General features: G+C 36.9%; 1 protein-coding gene across 1 annotated transcript in view; it reads left to right on the forward strand.

Moving 5' to 3' along the window:
* Positions 1 to 18151, forward strand: part of Rspo3 (R-spondin 3) — an 84724-nt gene that overhangs the window by 13530 nt on the left and 53043 nt on the right. The window contains exon 2 of the mRNA XM_048425375.3: positions 16616 to 16807. Within this exon, the coding sequence (XP_048281332.2) occupies positions 16616 to 16807 (192 nt within the window). The remainder of the gene's footprint in view (positions 1 to 16615; positions 16808 to 18151) is intronic.

An 18151-nucleotide genomic window follows, 5' to 3' on the forward strand; every position in this document is an offset into this window, starting at 1 on the left:
ATGTTTTTTCCAATGAAAAATTATTATAGAACTTAGATGTGAAGGTGCATACATGCAACCCCCAAATCTCGGGAAACTATAGTAGGTATTTCTGTGGACTCAAAGTCAACCTAAGAATGATGTCTCAACATCTACAATGAGATTTGATCCCTGTGTTTTCATGTTGAAAATACAGTACTCACTAAATTTCAAAATGTTTTACATTTGAATCTTGGTTATATATAATAGCGTGACAAGGAAAATAATAAGCAGGGAACTATGGGATACAAATGGAAAATTCATTGCACATCATTGTAAGAGAATTGTAACTTTTGACCTTCTCAAAACTTGTGTATTTTTGGATTTTGACTACAGTGAGAAGCGACTCAGAGGTAGAAGGCAAAGAAGTTTGATTGATAATTGTTAGACTGTGGTATAGTTTCCCAAATCATTTAGTCTATGATTGCTTTGTGGCCACTGCAAAGCAGCTCTACTACTCCTTATTGTCCAGAGAACAGGTTGCTAACCTTAGGTCCCTTCAATTGTGACATCAATGAGCCTTTCTTGCCTTCTTGCCACATATTCTAACCATATAGAGTTACCTGTCACAGCTTCATGGAGGTGGAATTAGGGCTTAAATTTAAAAGTATAAGTTTTTCTTGGTGTGTTCATATATCTTTTAGACTATATTTTTAAAACATAAGCAGAAACCAGTTCACTGGAATTAAATACACGGTAAAAATGAAACTCAACTTTGCCCTAGTTAAATTATCATAAATAGATCGATAGACAGACAGACAAACACAAAATATAGCTAAAGATAGAATGCTTAGATATATTTATAAATTGTGGCATACTCCTTTTTTCAAATATGTTTGAATAGAAATAGAAGTTGAATTATTTGCAATGAGTGAGTCCAAGCCACATCCAAATATTTATCTGGAGACCAGTATTGTGGAAATGAAGCACAAAGATGGAAGGAAGCGCAGTCTAAAACACTGGAATTTATTAGGCCTCCCAGTATTTTCTTGTCTTAAAATTTATGGCTAATGAATAGGAGTCATCACTTAGTGTGACCTTTGTGACAATCACGGGAAGTACGCTATGTGTACTGTAAACGTAGCTGGCATTGTTAGGTAAAGCTTGGATTGGAGTGGCATAGTTTGGCTGAGCAAATTTCCATTTTGGGTGTATTTATTAATTTCTATAGCTCAACTCTCACACTACTTCATTAACTAGAATTATTTCTACCAAACAAACACTGAAATATTTTATGTTTAAAAATAGTGCATTTTTGTTCATCTATCCAAGGAATTTCTCAAACCGTTTATGGTAACCAACCTCTTGATCACTACATGGAACATGCAACCAGATCCACTTAAAGCCCCAGCTTGGCAGATGTTTGTCAACACATTATTTGGATTTCTCTTTAAGTCAGTTGATTATTTTTCTAACATCAGTTGATAACTTTGAAAAGGTTCATTCCTAAAATTCAAAGAACTGAAAATAATTTGATTCAGATCTTTTTTGTAAGTTATAATTAACTCCTGAATGGTTTTAAGTAAAGAAAGGCAACTATCAGCCACTTTTTACATGTGCTATTTTGCAACAAGTGGATGATACATTGATAACAATTACATAAATAAGAAACGGAATAAAAACCATTGAAAGAAAATGTCAAAATAATACAGAAATGATAGATCCAAAGGCTAATGTAACTGTCTTCACTATGACACTCTGCTTTTCATTAAGCCTATTAAAGAGGATACCCACGGGGCAGGCAAGGTTAAAAGAGGACATCCCTCTACAGTAGAAATGGGAATGTTATTATTTAATTAGACAATAGGTCAGTCTGATACAAGAAATAAACCGGAATAATTGATAGAGTTACAGGGAAGTAGAAAAGGACATCGAACTGTTTTATGGCAGCTCAATGAAATCAGAGCTGGTGTTTCTCAATGGTTATTCTGGTTGCTAATCAGTATCAGTAGTATTGGTGGGAAATGAAAGACATAAACTCTATTCATTACAGAAATACAGTCTGTGGGGAAAGGTGATTAGAGGTGGAGATGAAGGGAGTTCATGGGTTTCTGACTTTAGGAACTAAACGGTGCCATTTTCCCCACAAATTTATCTTTTCAAAGAGAGCTACCTGTTCGTAAACTAAAGACTTATTTCACATGCTCTTCATTTCCTTACTGAAGGACAGGCCACTCACAGAGTCCCAACAGTCTATCACTTATAAATGAAACACCATTTGGTAGCAAACTATTCTTGCCAAATTACCAAACTTCTTATTAAGTTCTCAGTTCCCTCCAAGAATGTTCTTATTCTATCCTTGGGGAGGAAGAAGCCTCTAGCAGGTCCTGCGCTGGTAAAGCATCACTGTACAATTACTAAAAGTGAATTCTTTTACTGGTTTGCATGGTATGGAGACACTGTTTCATCATTACCTGGTTTTTTTAATCCCTTTTAAATGAGCAGATAATGTTTAGATAGTCATCTAACAAAGTTCATAGATATCCTCTGCATAGTATTTTATTACAATCCCAAGTAAGCAGCAAAAAAAAAAAAATGTAGTATGAAAGGAGGATATTTTCTTTTTTCCTATACTGATTAAATCCCCATTTATTTCCACTGAAATACCTAATATTTTCATAATTTCTTTGACTTTGGCATCAACAGCATATAGGTATTGAGACTCTTTCTCTGTACCACTAGTTCTCTCTCTCTCTCTCTCTCTCTCTCTCTCTCTCTCTCTCTCTCACACACACACACACACACACACACACACACACACACACACAGTGGCATAGAGACTTCTTATGAAAGCTCAGCCTATAGCTTAAGCTTGTCCTACTAGCTTAAATTAAGCCTCTTATATAAATCTATGTTTTGCCTCATGGCTTTTTGCCTCTCCTCTACATTTCCTCTGGAGTCTCTCCCATGCACAGATTAATCTCATCTTCCTCTCTCTCTGCCTGGAAGTCCCACCTAACCTCTTCATGCCTAGCTATTGGCCATTCATCACTTTATTAAACCAATCAGAAGATGCCGTTGCAAATACAAATCTTTACGGTATACAAAAAGATTATTCTACAACATTTCCCTTTCTTTCTAAGCAAAAAGGAAAGGTTTTAGCTCCAACCCAGAAAAACTGTTACAAGAAGAACTGTTACAATAAGAATCAGGTAAGAATTACATTTACAATATTCAGTTCATTTGTATTTGTCAAATTCAGAGAAAGTACTGTATTAGCTATTCTATCTTAGTCCAAAGTCATTTTCTGTCTTAATTTGTATTACCATCCTAAAAATATCATGGTAAATATTTGTTACATGAGAGATTTTGATTGACTGACAATTTTTTTACTGGCAGATCTTTAAGGTCCTATTTCATTGAATTCATATGGGATGAAAGGAATGTCTAGACAAGAACAAAAATCCTTATTTAAAAAACCACCTAAAGGGAGGAGAGGGAGTGGGGGGAGTTGGAGGGGGTTGGGAAGAGGGGCGGAAATGGAAACTTTTATAATTTAATAAAATTACTTTAAAAAAAACCACCTAAAGGAAAAAGAAGAATAAATTGCTTTCTGTGGTAGAAGTAACTGGGTTCTATATAGAAAGATACTTAAAATAAGTATTTATATACAAATATTTCATATAAATTTTCATAATTAATAAGTATCAGGACATTTGTTGATTTAGACATTCATCATTCTATAAGTTGGAAATTAATGAGCTATGCAGATCCTGGTGCTCTTATCTGAAAATTTATGGAGATGAGCAAGATTTCCATAGTCCTATTAAGTTCCACCATAACAGCATCCTCACGAATCATCCTTCTTCATATGCACCTAGTAACTGTCCTCACTTTCCCGCTCTCCATTTTCAATCTGGGTTTCTTCTTCTCCTAACTGCTGAACATGACATGTAAGCAACTCAACTACCAGTAATCCCTTATTCCTGGTATTTCTGTTGCAAAAAGCTTCTAGTTTATGTATGTGTGTTCTTTTCTATGTAAAAGCATGAATTTCCTAAACCGTCACACACTTCTTGAATGAGAGTACTTGTTTTATCACAGAGTTATCTATCAGTCCCTGGGAGACCACTTCGGGCAATAGTTGAAACTCTTCATAAAGCAAAGATGTCACACGCAAAAAAAGTGACAATTATGCCACTTGTGTCAGGTTCACGTGAAATGTTTCCTACAAATGTAGACACTTAAGTCTACCTTCTCCATTCACAAATCAAATCTTTAGAAGTAGAACCCAATCATTTGAATTTTAAACACATCCCCACGCCATGGAAACAGAAGTACAGACTAGGCATGTCTATTTGTATGTGCACAGGAGTACAGGTGTGCTTGAAGACCAGAAAAAGTTTTCACATCCTCTTAGAACCGGAGTTATAAGCTGTTTGAAGTGGCCTGACATGACTGTTGGCAACTCAGGTCCATGGAAAGAGCAGAACCTACTTTTAACCACTGAGATATCTCTATAGCCTCACTGTTAATGTTTTTATAATTCATTTTCTCTGTCTCAGTCTGTTTAAAGTCCTTTCTTTGGTGAGTTGTCAGGTCCATGGGCATTTTTGCCTGGAATGTGGCTAGTGGGTCATCAGTAATGCGTACTAAGTCTGTGTCTGTGACTCTTACAACACAGCTTCTCACACTGATTCTTGGTGAATTTCTGCCTCCTATGTTGCTAAATATCTTAAATTACAAAGACGCATCAGAATATGCCCTCTTTCCATCCTTTATTATTGAATAAATCTACCAGCTATCTCAAATACATGCATAGAGAGAGACAACTGTGCAATACAGTAATTGTCTTCGATATATATATTGTTCTTTTGAGATAGGGTATCACTGCATAGCCAGGCTGACCTGGATTTGGTGTGTATACCATGCTGGGTTCAAACTCACAGACTCTGCCTTTCAAGTACTAAGATTAAAAGCATTCACTAGCACACCCTATACTAGCTTTACTTAAGATTTTCTTTTTTCTTTTATTAGTTCCGTGAGAATTTTACCAAATGTGTTTTACTAATAGTCACCCCTTTCCACGCCTCCCAGATCCTTTACTCTCTCCCTATTCACCAAGCTTGGTGCCCATTTTTCCCCTCACACCTCAATTTGTGCTGTCATGACCTTACCAGGGGCTCCACTCTTCGAGAAAACTCTCACTCCCTCTTCCAGAAGCTGTCATGGCTGTTTAGCTAAGGGAAGGACTTTGTGCCACCTCGCATACCCATTCTGGTAGTCTGCTCTGGCTTGACCTAGTTTGGGGCTTTGGCATGCTGCTGAAACTACTGCGAGTTAAAACGGGCAGCTGTCTTTCTGGATCTAGAGGACACTGTTTCCTTGTATTCATCCACCACTTCTGCTCTTAAACTCTTCCTGCCTCTCATCCACCTTGATCCTTGGTGGAAGGGTATGTGATGGAGATGTCCCATTTTCAATACCTTGGATAGTTGTCGGTTTCTATGCTAATGATTCTATACTGCAAAGAGAAGCTTCTTTAATGAAAGATGCATTAATTTACAGTCATAATGGTCAATTATTAGGAATTAATTTAACACTATGTCCACTTAGCAGAATAAAAATATTAAGTTCTCCCCTCAAGCCTATGATCTAACTAGTACCAAGTTCTTGGCCTGACAATATTGTCTGGTAGGTATTTTATCTTGTAGAGCAGAACTTAAATGCACCCAGAAAATATTGCTTACTCCTTTGATATTCATGACACTCTTTCATCAGTGGGCATGTCCTCTCAAACTAGTCATTACTGTAGGTCAAAAGAATCACACCATGGTAAGACTGATGATTATTTTTATCTTCTAGTAGCATGTATAGCACCTTCCAGCACTTTGAAAATTGCCCTGTAAGGATTAAGCTTCCAAGTGAGTATCAGCCTGATTATTATGTTCTGTGACTCAAGAAGATGATGTCTTTGGCAATAGGGCTTTACTTTAAGGTCCTGGAGGGTAATCAATAGCATTATCAATATGACACCTTACTGGCTAACAATTCCAAAAGAGGTGCAACTCATTCCTGGCACTGTTTGTTGTTGTTGTTTTCTTTTGTCAACTTGTGATATCTCATAGGGCATTGCCATCCCATCAGAGTGACTCCAATTTAACTCATTGTGTGTGTGTGACTATGTAAGCTTCTATAGCAGTAGGTAGTTTTCTATGTGACTTTTTTAAAAAAGATCTTAGTGTTACTTGTCTTTCCCACTCCCTTTTTTTCCTGCCTATATCCTGCTGTCCTACCCCAATTCCAATTTCTCCCTTCCTCTTTCATTAATACCTTTTAAACCTTTATGTTCTTTCTCCTATCCCTTGAATGACCACAAAGACTGACTTTGAGAGGGGGGGAGGGAAATACTTATTCACTTCTGGGGGTATGCAAACTGGTGTAGCCACTGTGGAAATCAGTATGTAAGGTCATTAATAATCTGAAAACAGATTTATCAGATGATGTAGCTACCCAACTCTTGGGCATATATTAAAAGGACTCTATCCTACACTAGAGATGCCTGTTCTATCTAGAATAGAGATATCCTACTCTATCCTACACTAGAGATGCCTGTTCTATCTAGAATAGAGATATCCTACTCTATCCTACACTAGAGATGCCTGTTCTATCTAGAATAGAGATATCCTACTCTATCCTACACTAGAGATGCCTGTTCATCCACCACTGCTCTTTTTGCCATAGCTAGAAAATGGAAACAGCCTAAATGCCCATCAGTTGATGAATAAATAATGAAATTATTGCAGATTTACACAATGGAATACTATTCAGCTGTTAAGAAAAGTAATATTAAGATATTAACAGGTAAATGGAGGAAACTTGAAGCATTAATTCTGAGCCCTGATCCTGAAAGACAAGCATTATATTTTTCTATCATTTGAGGATTTTATCTTTGAATTTTTATATACTTGTGCTTCATTGGGAATATCCATGGAGGTCAAAATACTAACAAGGAACACTGGGGATGGTGTGGGTATTCTGGAAATAGGAGATAGAAGGTAATGGTACTTAATGGATTTTTAATAAGTGTTAGAATTTTAATGAATGTTAGGTACTTTATACAATGTCTTTCTAAATACTTCTCAGAAATTATCAAGTTGATGATCCCATACTGCCGATAAACAACCCTAGATTTGAAAGGGCTAGGCAAATCTTGCCAAAATAAATAATCAGATTCCAATCTCTTGACACAGGTAGTTTGTGTTATTCATCTTTGTATGTTTGCTAGTTAACAGGGTGAAAGTATTTAGTAACTTAATTTTCAAAGAAATACTTGGATTAACAGATAAATGTTAGTAACTTAGCTAGAAAAATAAAACTGGAATTCCGAACCAGACTGCGAACTGAGAGCCCGCACTTCACCACTGTTTGGCCTCCTCTGGGAAGTGTGCAGGGCTCATATCCAAATGAGGCACCAATGCAGGAAGAGTGCATCAAAGTTTCCCAAAACATCCCACACAATACGGTGCATCTTTATTCTTCTGTGTCATCAGCGATTTCATTAATCTAGGAGAAAGAGCTACTTATTTTTCTCTGCTCCAAGTTTTAAATGTGACTCAGAAAGCCAGGTATTTTTTTTAATGGTACGCCTGCTATTTGCACATCTTCTTGTGCCTATTAAAACACCACAAATCTTTGCCTGCTGTTTGCTTATGCTAAGGCTTCAGCCATCAGATATGCTACTTTAGCGTGCTATGTGGCACGAAGATCCAAGTTTATTCATAATATAACAAAGTAGAGTTTGTTTTTTTGCACAGACTGAAGTTTGTTTTGCTCAAGAATGTGAGTTGGTAGTTATGGCTTCACACCCATGCAAAGTCAGTACCATTAAACTATCGCATTTTCTGTTTATGTTAACTAATTATTTCTCCCATTAAGAAAAGGGGGGATGGTTCTGTTAGCCTGGCCAGAGCACATAATGATTCCCACTGTTGGATGAACACTGTTGGACCTGTCTCCTGAAAAACGCTGTTATTTACCACCCACAAACTCATCAACAGTCCTGGCTCTCTGCAGAATCTGGATCCTCAGCCCTCCCCAACCCCTCTTGTCCTCTGTTCACCTCCACTTGGGAACATGGCCATTTGGAGAAAGGGAAGTTTCCCTTCCCTTAGAACCGGCTGGGGATGCTGACTCAGTACCTTACATGTTAACCCAGAGCAGAATGTGCTTGCTTTATGATGACATTTCTATTTGTGGTTAAGGTCAAGATCCTTTGCTCTTGATCCTTCAGACACCTTGATACACTCTCAGGATCAGACTGAACCAGTAGATCCGACTAGGTTATCACAGGAAAGTACTATGATTTTTCCTATTATTCAATTCAACTTTGAAATCTATCCATGAATTATCATTCTTTTAACAAATAAAGTAACATAATGTGGAGACTCTTAAGTAAGTCTCATTAAATTGAAAGCCACAAAGTTAGCTTTTGCATTCATTGATTTCTTTTGCATTAATAGATTTAGAAAAATGTAAGAAAAGACTATATGCTAGGCTGTAATGATTAAAAAGATTTTATTTTCTTATGCTTCATAACTTTCCCTTTCTTCTTTGCTTACCCCAACACCCAAATATACTCCATTAAAAGGGGAATGACAATTTAAAAGCTCCAAGCAAACTAAAATTACTACCAGTGGGAGAAATAGAATGTTCTCACATGAAAGAACCCAGATATGAATCCACGGGCTCTTGGAGGGCTGGAATCTGAGGGCAAATTCCCAAGTGTGTGCCTAGTTAGAACATTTTCTCTAATATAAAAATTAATAAGAGAACAGATTTGTTTGTAAAATACAGAATACCTGCTTTTTTCCCAACCTGTAACATTAAGAAAACTTAAAGTGAATAACACTATCAGATCAAATATGTTCTCTCCTTTCCTTCTGATGTTTACAAAGTACAGAGTCCACAGACACTAACTTGACCTGTGGACTTCATTTAAGAAGGGCTTTTGGGGTTGGATTCTGCCCTGCTGTAGCCTCCTCACCTGTCACTAACAGTGCTGGAGCTTCACAGGTTCCTTTCATGCTGTCCCTCATGGCTAGTTCTTCCTCACTGCTGAAAACTTTAATTTATATCCTCTATGTTACCTTCATGCACAATGAACCCATTTTCATATTTGATTCATCCTGACCCCATAGATTGGGTTAGGATAAATGTCGTCTTTGCTAACCAAGCTTACATCTAACTACCAAGTGTTCCACATAAGGTGAATTTCAGGAATTATACAGCAGCTATAATTTTCTTAGAATTTTGCATTGACTTGATTTTAGTGAAAAAAAATAGCTATTCACTATTACTTAGGTAACTGTACATTTGCTTTAAAATAGTTAAAGAATAAAACTGTTAGACTTATTATAGGAAATTATTATTAAGGAAGTGAATAAAAAGTCTTGCAAAGTTCCCAGAGAAATTATCCCCGTGAAAAACAGTGTGTTTCCCTGCATTATAATAATGGTGGATCGCTAGCTGTTACGGACTCAGCAGATGTGAATGTACTTTTTACTGTACCTGTTGAGAATTCTGTGAACGTAGGTGAAGACCCAGCTCTCCAGTTAAAAGTGAAAAGCTGGGATAAAAGATATGGCAGACTTGGCCATTCTAACAATTAATTATTTTAGTTTGATATGATCCAGTAATTTTATTCTTTTTCCAAATGTTTTTCTTTTGTTGAACATTGACTTTTTCCTTATATAATGTATCCTGATTATGGCTTCCCTTCTCTCTACTCCTCTCACTTCCTCCCCACTTCCCTCCCAACCATAGCTATTCACTTTCTGTCCCTCATTACCAAGCAAACAGGCTTCTAAGGGATAATAATAAAATGATATATAACAAAATCTAACACATCATAATGACACAAAACAAATAGATAGAAAAGATCCCGAGAAAAGACATGAGAAACAAATATAGATTCAGAGACCCACTTGTTTACACATTCGGAAATCTCATAAAAACACTATACTGGAAGCCATGATTTATACACAAAAGACCTCTAAAGTAAAAAGAGAATGTGTGTGTGTGTATGTGTGTGTGTGTGTGTGTGTATACATATATACATATACATACACACACACACACACACACACACACATATATATATATATATATATAAATTTTAAAAAGCTTTGACTTGACATTCTGAGACAAAGAACCTCAAAATAAGTCATTGAGTTAATTTTCTGTTGGCTGTCTACTTGTCTACTTTTGGGCATGCAGCCTACCTTTAAGAGTGGTTTGCTTCCCCTGTGAGATTCCCCTGGAGGAAACGAAATTTAGTGCCTTGCCTATGCGCAGGTAAAACACTAAGTGAAGTATGTGTAGATGTGTATGTGCATGGTGGCATGTGTATATGGTATATTTACACATATATGTATATATGTAAATATATATGTGTACACACACACATGACCACATCTGTATGCTTATATATTTATAAATAACAGTTGAATTTTAAATCATTTAATATACTAATATTAAACATTATATCCAGTAGGTAAATAGCATTTAAAGATAGCAATATTTCTTATGTCTATATCCATAAATATAACTGTTTCAATAGATTATCATTAAATAATAATAGCACCATGGGACTGTGAGTAAACAATTTTTTATCCAGTTATCACAGTGTGGGGATCTAAAATAGTGTTGGGGTTGGAAAGATGATCTTGTGGTTGAGAGCTTTCCAGAAAGCATGAGGACCAGAGTTCAGATCCCCAGAGCCCATAAAAATGCTGAGTGGATATTGCCCCTACCTGTAATTAGAACAATGGTTCTCAACCCATGGGTCACAACCCTCGTGTGTGAGGGAGGGTCAAACAACCCTTTCACAGGGGTTGCCTAAGACCACCGGAAAACACAGATATTTATGTTATAATTCATAACAGTTGCAAAATTACAGTTATGAAGTAGCAATGAAAATAAGTTTATGGTTGGGGTTACCACAACACGAGGAACTGTGTGAAAGGGTCGCAGCATTGGGAAAATTGAGAACCACTGACTTAGAACCTCTGACTGCATAGACAAGGGGTTCCTAAAGCCAGCTTGCCAGTGAGACTAAACATATTTGGGAATTCCAGATTTGAATGAGAGATCCTATGTCCTTGAATAAGCTGAGTGATTGACAGTGATTCCCAAGGTCAGCCTCAGTACTCCATATCCCCCTATACACACATGTACACATGAAAATAGAAAAAGACAGAATTGTATCCAATTAAATAATTATACATGTTCAAACAAGCTTTTGTGTCTACTTTGATATATATCCCTAACTCTTCTAAAGTGTTTAAAAGGCTAGGGAGGCCCAGCCAAGGTCAGATTTAAGCATCAACTTATGAATTAAGAAAAAAATCTCAATATTTTCTTGGTGTAGTTAACCAAAATTTGTAAGAGACTATTAAGTGACTTTAATTTTTAACGTTTGATCTTTCTTTAAAATGGTCTTGCTAGGCAATCAAGGAATCATGAATTATCCCAAGAGTTTCAGTTACCATAGTATCTTAGTACAATAATAGACGGAAACAATGCTTCTGCAATCAATTCTACTTTGTACATTTCCTAACATAGTCAAGATAACAAAACAAAAACAAAACATAGTCACATTTTCTCTGCGAAAATGGATTACTAAAGAAAATGTCATCTAGAAAATTTTTTTGTTTAATTTTCTGTTAAGTATTCATCAATTTAACACTTGTTTTTATAAACACCATTACTGGATGCATCCTTTCAATTCTTCTTGCTAATAAAAATCAATGCAATAAATAGTCACTCTGTAGAGAAGCTGGGACCTACCAAAAAGTCTATCAAGAAATAATCAAATCAAATGAACTTCTTATCTCAAAAAACAGTGTGTAAGAGGGGTAGGCCTGAAGCATGGTGAATGAGAGGACTCTTCTCTCTCTTCTTTCTCTCAGGGCCCCTGGGAGGGTCTGGGTGAGTGTTTTTATTTTGCTTGCTTCTTTATTTTTTAGTTAAAATGACATCTGTCAAATTTGTGAATATATAACATTTTAAAAATCACTCGTATGTAATCAACACTTATGTTGAATTCAATCAAGATTGTCTTAGGGACCTACAGCTGATTAAATTTGCACATCTGAACATTTTCCAGCTACAAGTAGATGAGGATCAGGGATAATGATGTACAACACACGACAATTTATTTCTTTCGCATAGCAATTTAAATCGATGGCAGTTACACTTTAGAAATGGAGTAAAGGAAGGGAGGCCCATGAAGCTTGCTGTGAGTTGTTGCACGGACTTCTTGATCAATTGGCTTGCTGCATCAGGAGCAGTAGAAGTCACAACTTGAAGCTTAGCAGCTAGATCATTGGAAGCCTTCTGCATTCCTGTGAATTTTCTCATTCATATCTGTCCCCTTTACATTAACATTTACCAATATTCAGAAGAAGCTGCCAGACACCAAAGATGTATATTTTAATCTCGATCGTAGCCGTTATTTGTTTAGTAATTTTCCATGTTGCTGAGACCTAACTTTGAGTTTCAAAAGTGAATCTTCCTGGTAGCTTCCACTTTCACGGGTCACAGAACAGCTGCCACATGAAAATGTGCTATTTTACGGGACACATGCTCTAAAATATGAAGGTGCAGAAAAAAACGAGGTACCATTGAAATTTGCTCACTATCCATCCCTTTTCTTTTAAAAAGCATTTTTTATTTTGTGCTATGTTTCCTTTTTCTTTAATCCATCAGGGCTTTCTCAACACCTTACATAGTTGCCACCAGAGATTCCCAGGTACATCCCCAACAGGCACTCCAAAGTAAGTTCTGTTCCTGTTCAATCATATCATATTATGCCATGATATTATGATTAGAGTCCCCTTTCCCCTCCCCCAACCTATTCTATTTCTCCACCTGCAGACTTTCTCATCCCAAGTAGCACCTTCTCTCTCAAGAACTCAAAAACCCAACTTCTCAAACTACTTTCTTATCCAGGTGACTTCTGTTGGTTGCCTGATTACACCACCCTGGTGCTGTTAGAACCCTCATTCAATCCTTACCATATCACTCTGCCTAAGGTTATTGGAAATTACCTTCAGCCTTTTACATAGAATACCACATTAAGCACCTTATGATCTCCAGGTCTGACAAGGTGTTACAAAAAAACTGTTTTAATATAAATCATATCACACACTCATGAGATAGAAACAGAATGACTGTCACTCTATGGTCCACAACGGATTCCATAATAGAAACACACCCTAATGCCCCCAGTCTTCCTGAGAGTCCTTTTTCTTCCTTTATGTGAAACTTTCAAACCCTCGCATCAAACTCATACCAGTCTCTTTTCAATTGGACCAATGATGGTGTTTCCTGCTCTAGCATGCCATTGACATGCATGTGTGCTGGTAAACTCCACTTATTTTCTAAGACAAAGTGGAAATTTCTACAAAACAAAGCATCCCTTCCAACTCCACTGCCCTATCTTCAATGTTCATATATAACAACACAGAAAAAAAATGTTTGATAAATATAGTAATGTATCAGTAAAAATAGTCAATAGAATAGGCCCAAAAGAAAGAAGCAGGACAAACTAAAATTCTATTTTTTTTTTGTCTTAGAATCACAGAATTTTACGGCTGAAAGAGCTCTTACAGGCAATCCAAAGTTTTCTGCGGTTTCCATATAAAAAGTAAAAAGCTCTTGTCTTAAGATGAAGTTTGGGAAATTTGTATCTAGTTGTGTAATACTGACTATAATTTCAGTGATCCTTATACAGCATTCAGGAAAGCACTCACTACACTATTCACCCATAAAAACAGGATCCCAGAATCTGAAACTTCAAAGTCTAAACTTCTGTCATTTCCCATAGCCACCCTATAAACTTTCCCAAAGAAAAAAAAATGTTGTCATTTTTTGCTCAAACAACACTGTCCATATCATGCATTCTCTGACTACAAACAAGCAAATCCTCACCACAAACTGGGACAACTGAATCTCCCTCGAATTTTCAAAAAATTTTTTCTTAACTGAAAATACAGAAAGATTTGTTATATCACAATATTGACTTGCATCATTTCACTGGGAAGAGTTTTAGAATAGCAGGGAATTGAGCAAGGTCTTGGCATATCGTTCCATGTCACAGGAAATGGTAACCAATCGTTAGATCCACTCAGGGCTGTTTCTCAGAAGTTTATGGACATTCAAACCCAGTTACTTAAATGAAACATCTCAAGGAATGTTAGTGTTTGAGTTCCTGAAATTGTAAACCACATTAATATTAATAACTGATCTGTTTAAAGCTGTTTCATCATTCATAAAAACTTGATGGTACATCATTTCAAAATCACATTTTCTTTAAGAAACCACATTTCAGAGGTAGCGATATAACTGTGAGGACCAGTTGGATCCATCCTCACTGAACCCGGAATCACAGCCTGACTGAACTGGAAGCAATTTTTTTCAAGTATGATCTCCTTTTCCACAGACACGTTTTTGTGGAAAAAAAAATCTTTCCAGGTTGTACTTACACCTCTAGCTTCTGCTTCGATTCTGATTGCTTCTGAACACTCGGGGCTTTCCTGTGTTCAACACAACCTTTTGTGTTGAGGGTGTATCCCTCCTTAAAAATAGGTTCTCGTTTTCTCCAAGTCCCCAGTGCTGTGTGTTGGACATGAAAAATGTCCCTGATACTTGGAAAGGAGTTTCCCATACCAGTCCCTCGGGTTCCATAAAGGCAAAACCTCCTCGTCCACTTTATAGAACCGCTCCACCCCACAGAAGAACATGTACAGGAAAAGCAGCCTTCCCTTCCCCCACACGTTTCCTCAGTTTATTTATGAAACGTCTTGGAATGAGAATAAGCTGCTTGTGGTTCCTGTGGCTGATTTGGGGATGGTTTCCTGCAGGCTGGGAGAAGCTGGTCAACCGAATGACCTCTGTGTAGCTAGTCCGTATACCCCAATGGGAAGGTTCTTTGGTTTTATGGGTCCCGTTTCTAACTATGTCTAGAGGACTTAGTTTTTGCAATGAAGAAGTTAATAACTAAATATTACTGAGAAGGCAGATTAATGATGTAAAGGTCTATTGGATCTCATGCCTTCCCTTGTTATTATTCTTGAAATCTGAAGTATTCCTTACAGGCTCATGTTTTGAAGACTTGTTGCCGAGCTTGTAAGTGATAATATCTGGGGAGGGGGTGGAGCCTTTAGGTGGGGCCTAGCTGGTGGAGAAAGATTATTAACGGGGGACCTTTGAAGATTATTGCCCAAAACCCAGTCCCCCTCCCACTTCACTTCCTGGTGGGGCACCATAAGACTGGAAGGCATTGTTTCTACAATAGAGTTTAATAATCTTACATCCCTATGAAGACAGATTAATAGTGGCCATGTCTACTGATGTTTAAACTTTCCTCTATCAATAAATGAAGTCAGAAATATGCTAAGATACCTGCGTGTCGACTTCTGCTTATCAACGGAACATCGTTTTCCTCCTGGCATCTAGAAAGGCCTATAAAGGATTAGCATTGTATATGAACAGAAAATCCATTTGGAAAATGGATAACCTTGACCACTACATGAGACATGCTCTTATTTAGTTCTATCAAGTGACACATAATTAATGTCTATAGGCATGTTAAATGAGAGGAGCTCAAGTAAACTATGACTCAGATAATTCCTTATGTTTGTTTGTGATTGCCAGTGATCATTTATGACTATTAAAAATCTCGGAAAGTGTGTTGGCAGTGATCTTCCATTAAACCAGTCCATCCTCAGTAAATACGCCTTTTACTTGAATGAGCAGATTTAAATAGAGTCACAAAACCTCTAAGGTCTCTCCCAAAGGACAAAAGAGTACACATTAATTGTGATAAGCACTGGCATTTGATCTATACAGACGTACTAATAAAATTTAAATGCTTTATTTAAATAATTTTTTTTACATTATTTTAATTTGAATAGTGAGAAGAAATTTTCAGAAAATCATTGGGTAGTGACAAGATGCTAATGCAGATTCTGAATCAGTTTGAGTTGGATCAAAACGTAAACTGGGCTCTTGGGCCAGAGTTGAAAATAGATGTCCCAGACCTAATGTCCTTACCCAGCCTCCCCAGTCAGAGTGCATGTTATTACACCTGCTGAGAAATCAGAGACGTGTGCTTATCATCTGTGGCACACATAAAATCAAATCAATTTTACCCCTTTCAACGTGAAAAACAACAAAAACAACACATTCTCTCTCTCTCTCTCTCTCTCTCTCTCTCTCTCTCTCTCTCTCTCACACACACACACACACACACACACACTCAACACCCAGAAAATGACTAATCCCCCATTTTCCATTTTCTTGGATGCTAATTCAGTAAGGATATTTTACTGAGGCTTTTTGATGAATCATTTGAACTGAATGTATTATGAACTTACAAATGCATGAATGTATGAGTTTCAAAATTAAAAATAATATATATTCTTAGGGAAAATTCCGGGTTAAAACGAAAGGTAGGGGACATCTTACCTCATTCGCCCACTATCACCAAATTAAAAACTAATCAAAGTAACTTGTTCACAGACCGACATGTCATTTGATTTTATATCCTTGGTCTAACTTCTCTTTCTGTTTTCCTATTTTGTCTCTCCAGTGCATCCTAACGTCAGCCAAGGCTGCCAAGGAGGCTGTGCGACGTGTTCAGATTACAATGGATGTTTGTCATGTAAGCCCAGACTATTTTTTGTTCTGGAAAGAATTGGCATGAAGCAGATAGGAGTGTGTCTCTCTTCATGTCCAAGTGGATATTACGGAACTCGATATCCAGATATAAATAAGTGTACAAGTAAGTGCCCATATCACTTTATATTTTTATCTTATCCTTGGGGATTTCTCCTGATTAAAACAACTTTTAATAAATCTAAAATATTCAAAAGCAAGTAATATTTGCTTAATATTTAGGGTAACACATACACAGACTTAAGATTCAGGGCAGAAAATTTTCACTACTAATTTAATAAATTCCACTCAAGTTTTGTTTTTGTGTTTTGTCTATTTGTTTACAAAACCTAAAGTCAAGAGCATGATTATCACTCACTGGATCAATAGAAAATGAGTTCCCATTACCATTATAAAATCCAAGTATTCAATGAGTAGAAGAATTAGTTCAGCTATTTTGGCTTCCATACATTTCCAGTACAGCAATGAAAACAATATTTTGTCACCCGGAACTAAAGTCTATGAGCACAATCATCTTGATCCACAAAAGATCAGTCTCGGCAATAGAACCCAAGTGATCCTAAAAGGTGCAAACCAGGGAACATCACGTGTCAACCATTCACATCCTCCTGAGCCACCACCTGTAACTCCCTCGTGGGTTGCACCAGCCTTACTGTAGCCCTTCTAAGATCTTGGCACTTTTTGTTCTTCACTGGCTCCTTTAGCATTTTGGAGGCTGCTTGTTCCCTTATTCCCGATTCTAAAAGTGTCACTTAGTGCCATGTTCCATGTTCCTCTCCCCCAGAAGAATAAGTCTCTTGTATTTGTCAGTCACCTGTCTGTTTTTCCCACATGGATCCAATTCTCTTGTGATTGTTGTCTTCCCAGAACACTTACCACTCTGGATCCAGATTTCTGTAGCCTGCTTCTGGTGTTCTTGGCTAGACCTGAGCCTCTGGGCATCTTGGCTGTAAATGACAGTTATTATAGTGACTACTATGTTGGATTATGCTGAAGTTTAGGTAACAATAACACAAAATACTCATAATAGCCATGGATAATGGTAATCATCACATAAAAGACAATTAATAATGCTTGCTGTGAATAGTGGATCTTACCCCCATGAACTTCCATCAACCAACTTTTGACGTATAATAGACAGTTGCATACTGCTTGAATGCACAAATAACTCTTGAGAACAGTATGAATGTAACATCTCTGTGTATTTAATTCAAATTATAACAAAATATTACTATCATTTAATGCAAAGAGCTATTCGCCCATGTGGACAGGTTGAGTTCCTCTTTTATAAACTGTCTGTAACCAGGTTTGATCTTGAAGATTTTTGGATTTGGGAACACTTGTATAGAACTTACTGTCTGAATATCCATAATCTGATCATCAAAAATATATAACACTTTGTAACATGATGTCAGTGATCAAAATGTTGCAGATTTTAGAAGTGGTGCGG

The sequence above is a fragment of the Myodes glareolus genome, chromosome 1 (assembly GCF_982192425.1).
Source record: "Myodes glareolus chromosome 1, mMyoGla1.1, whole genome shotgun sequence".
NCBI classification, from domain to species: domain Eukaryota; kingdom Metazoa; phylum Chordata; class Mammalia; order Rodentia; family Cricetidae; genus Myodes; species Myodes glareolus.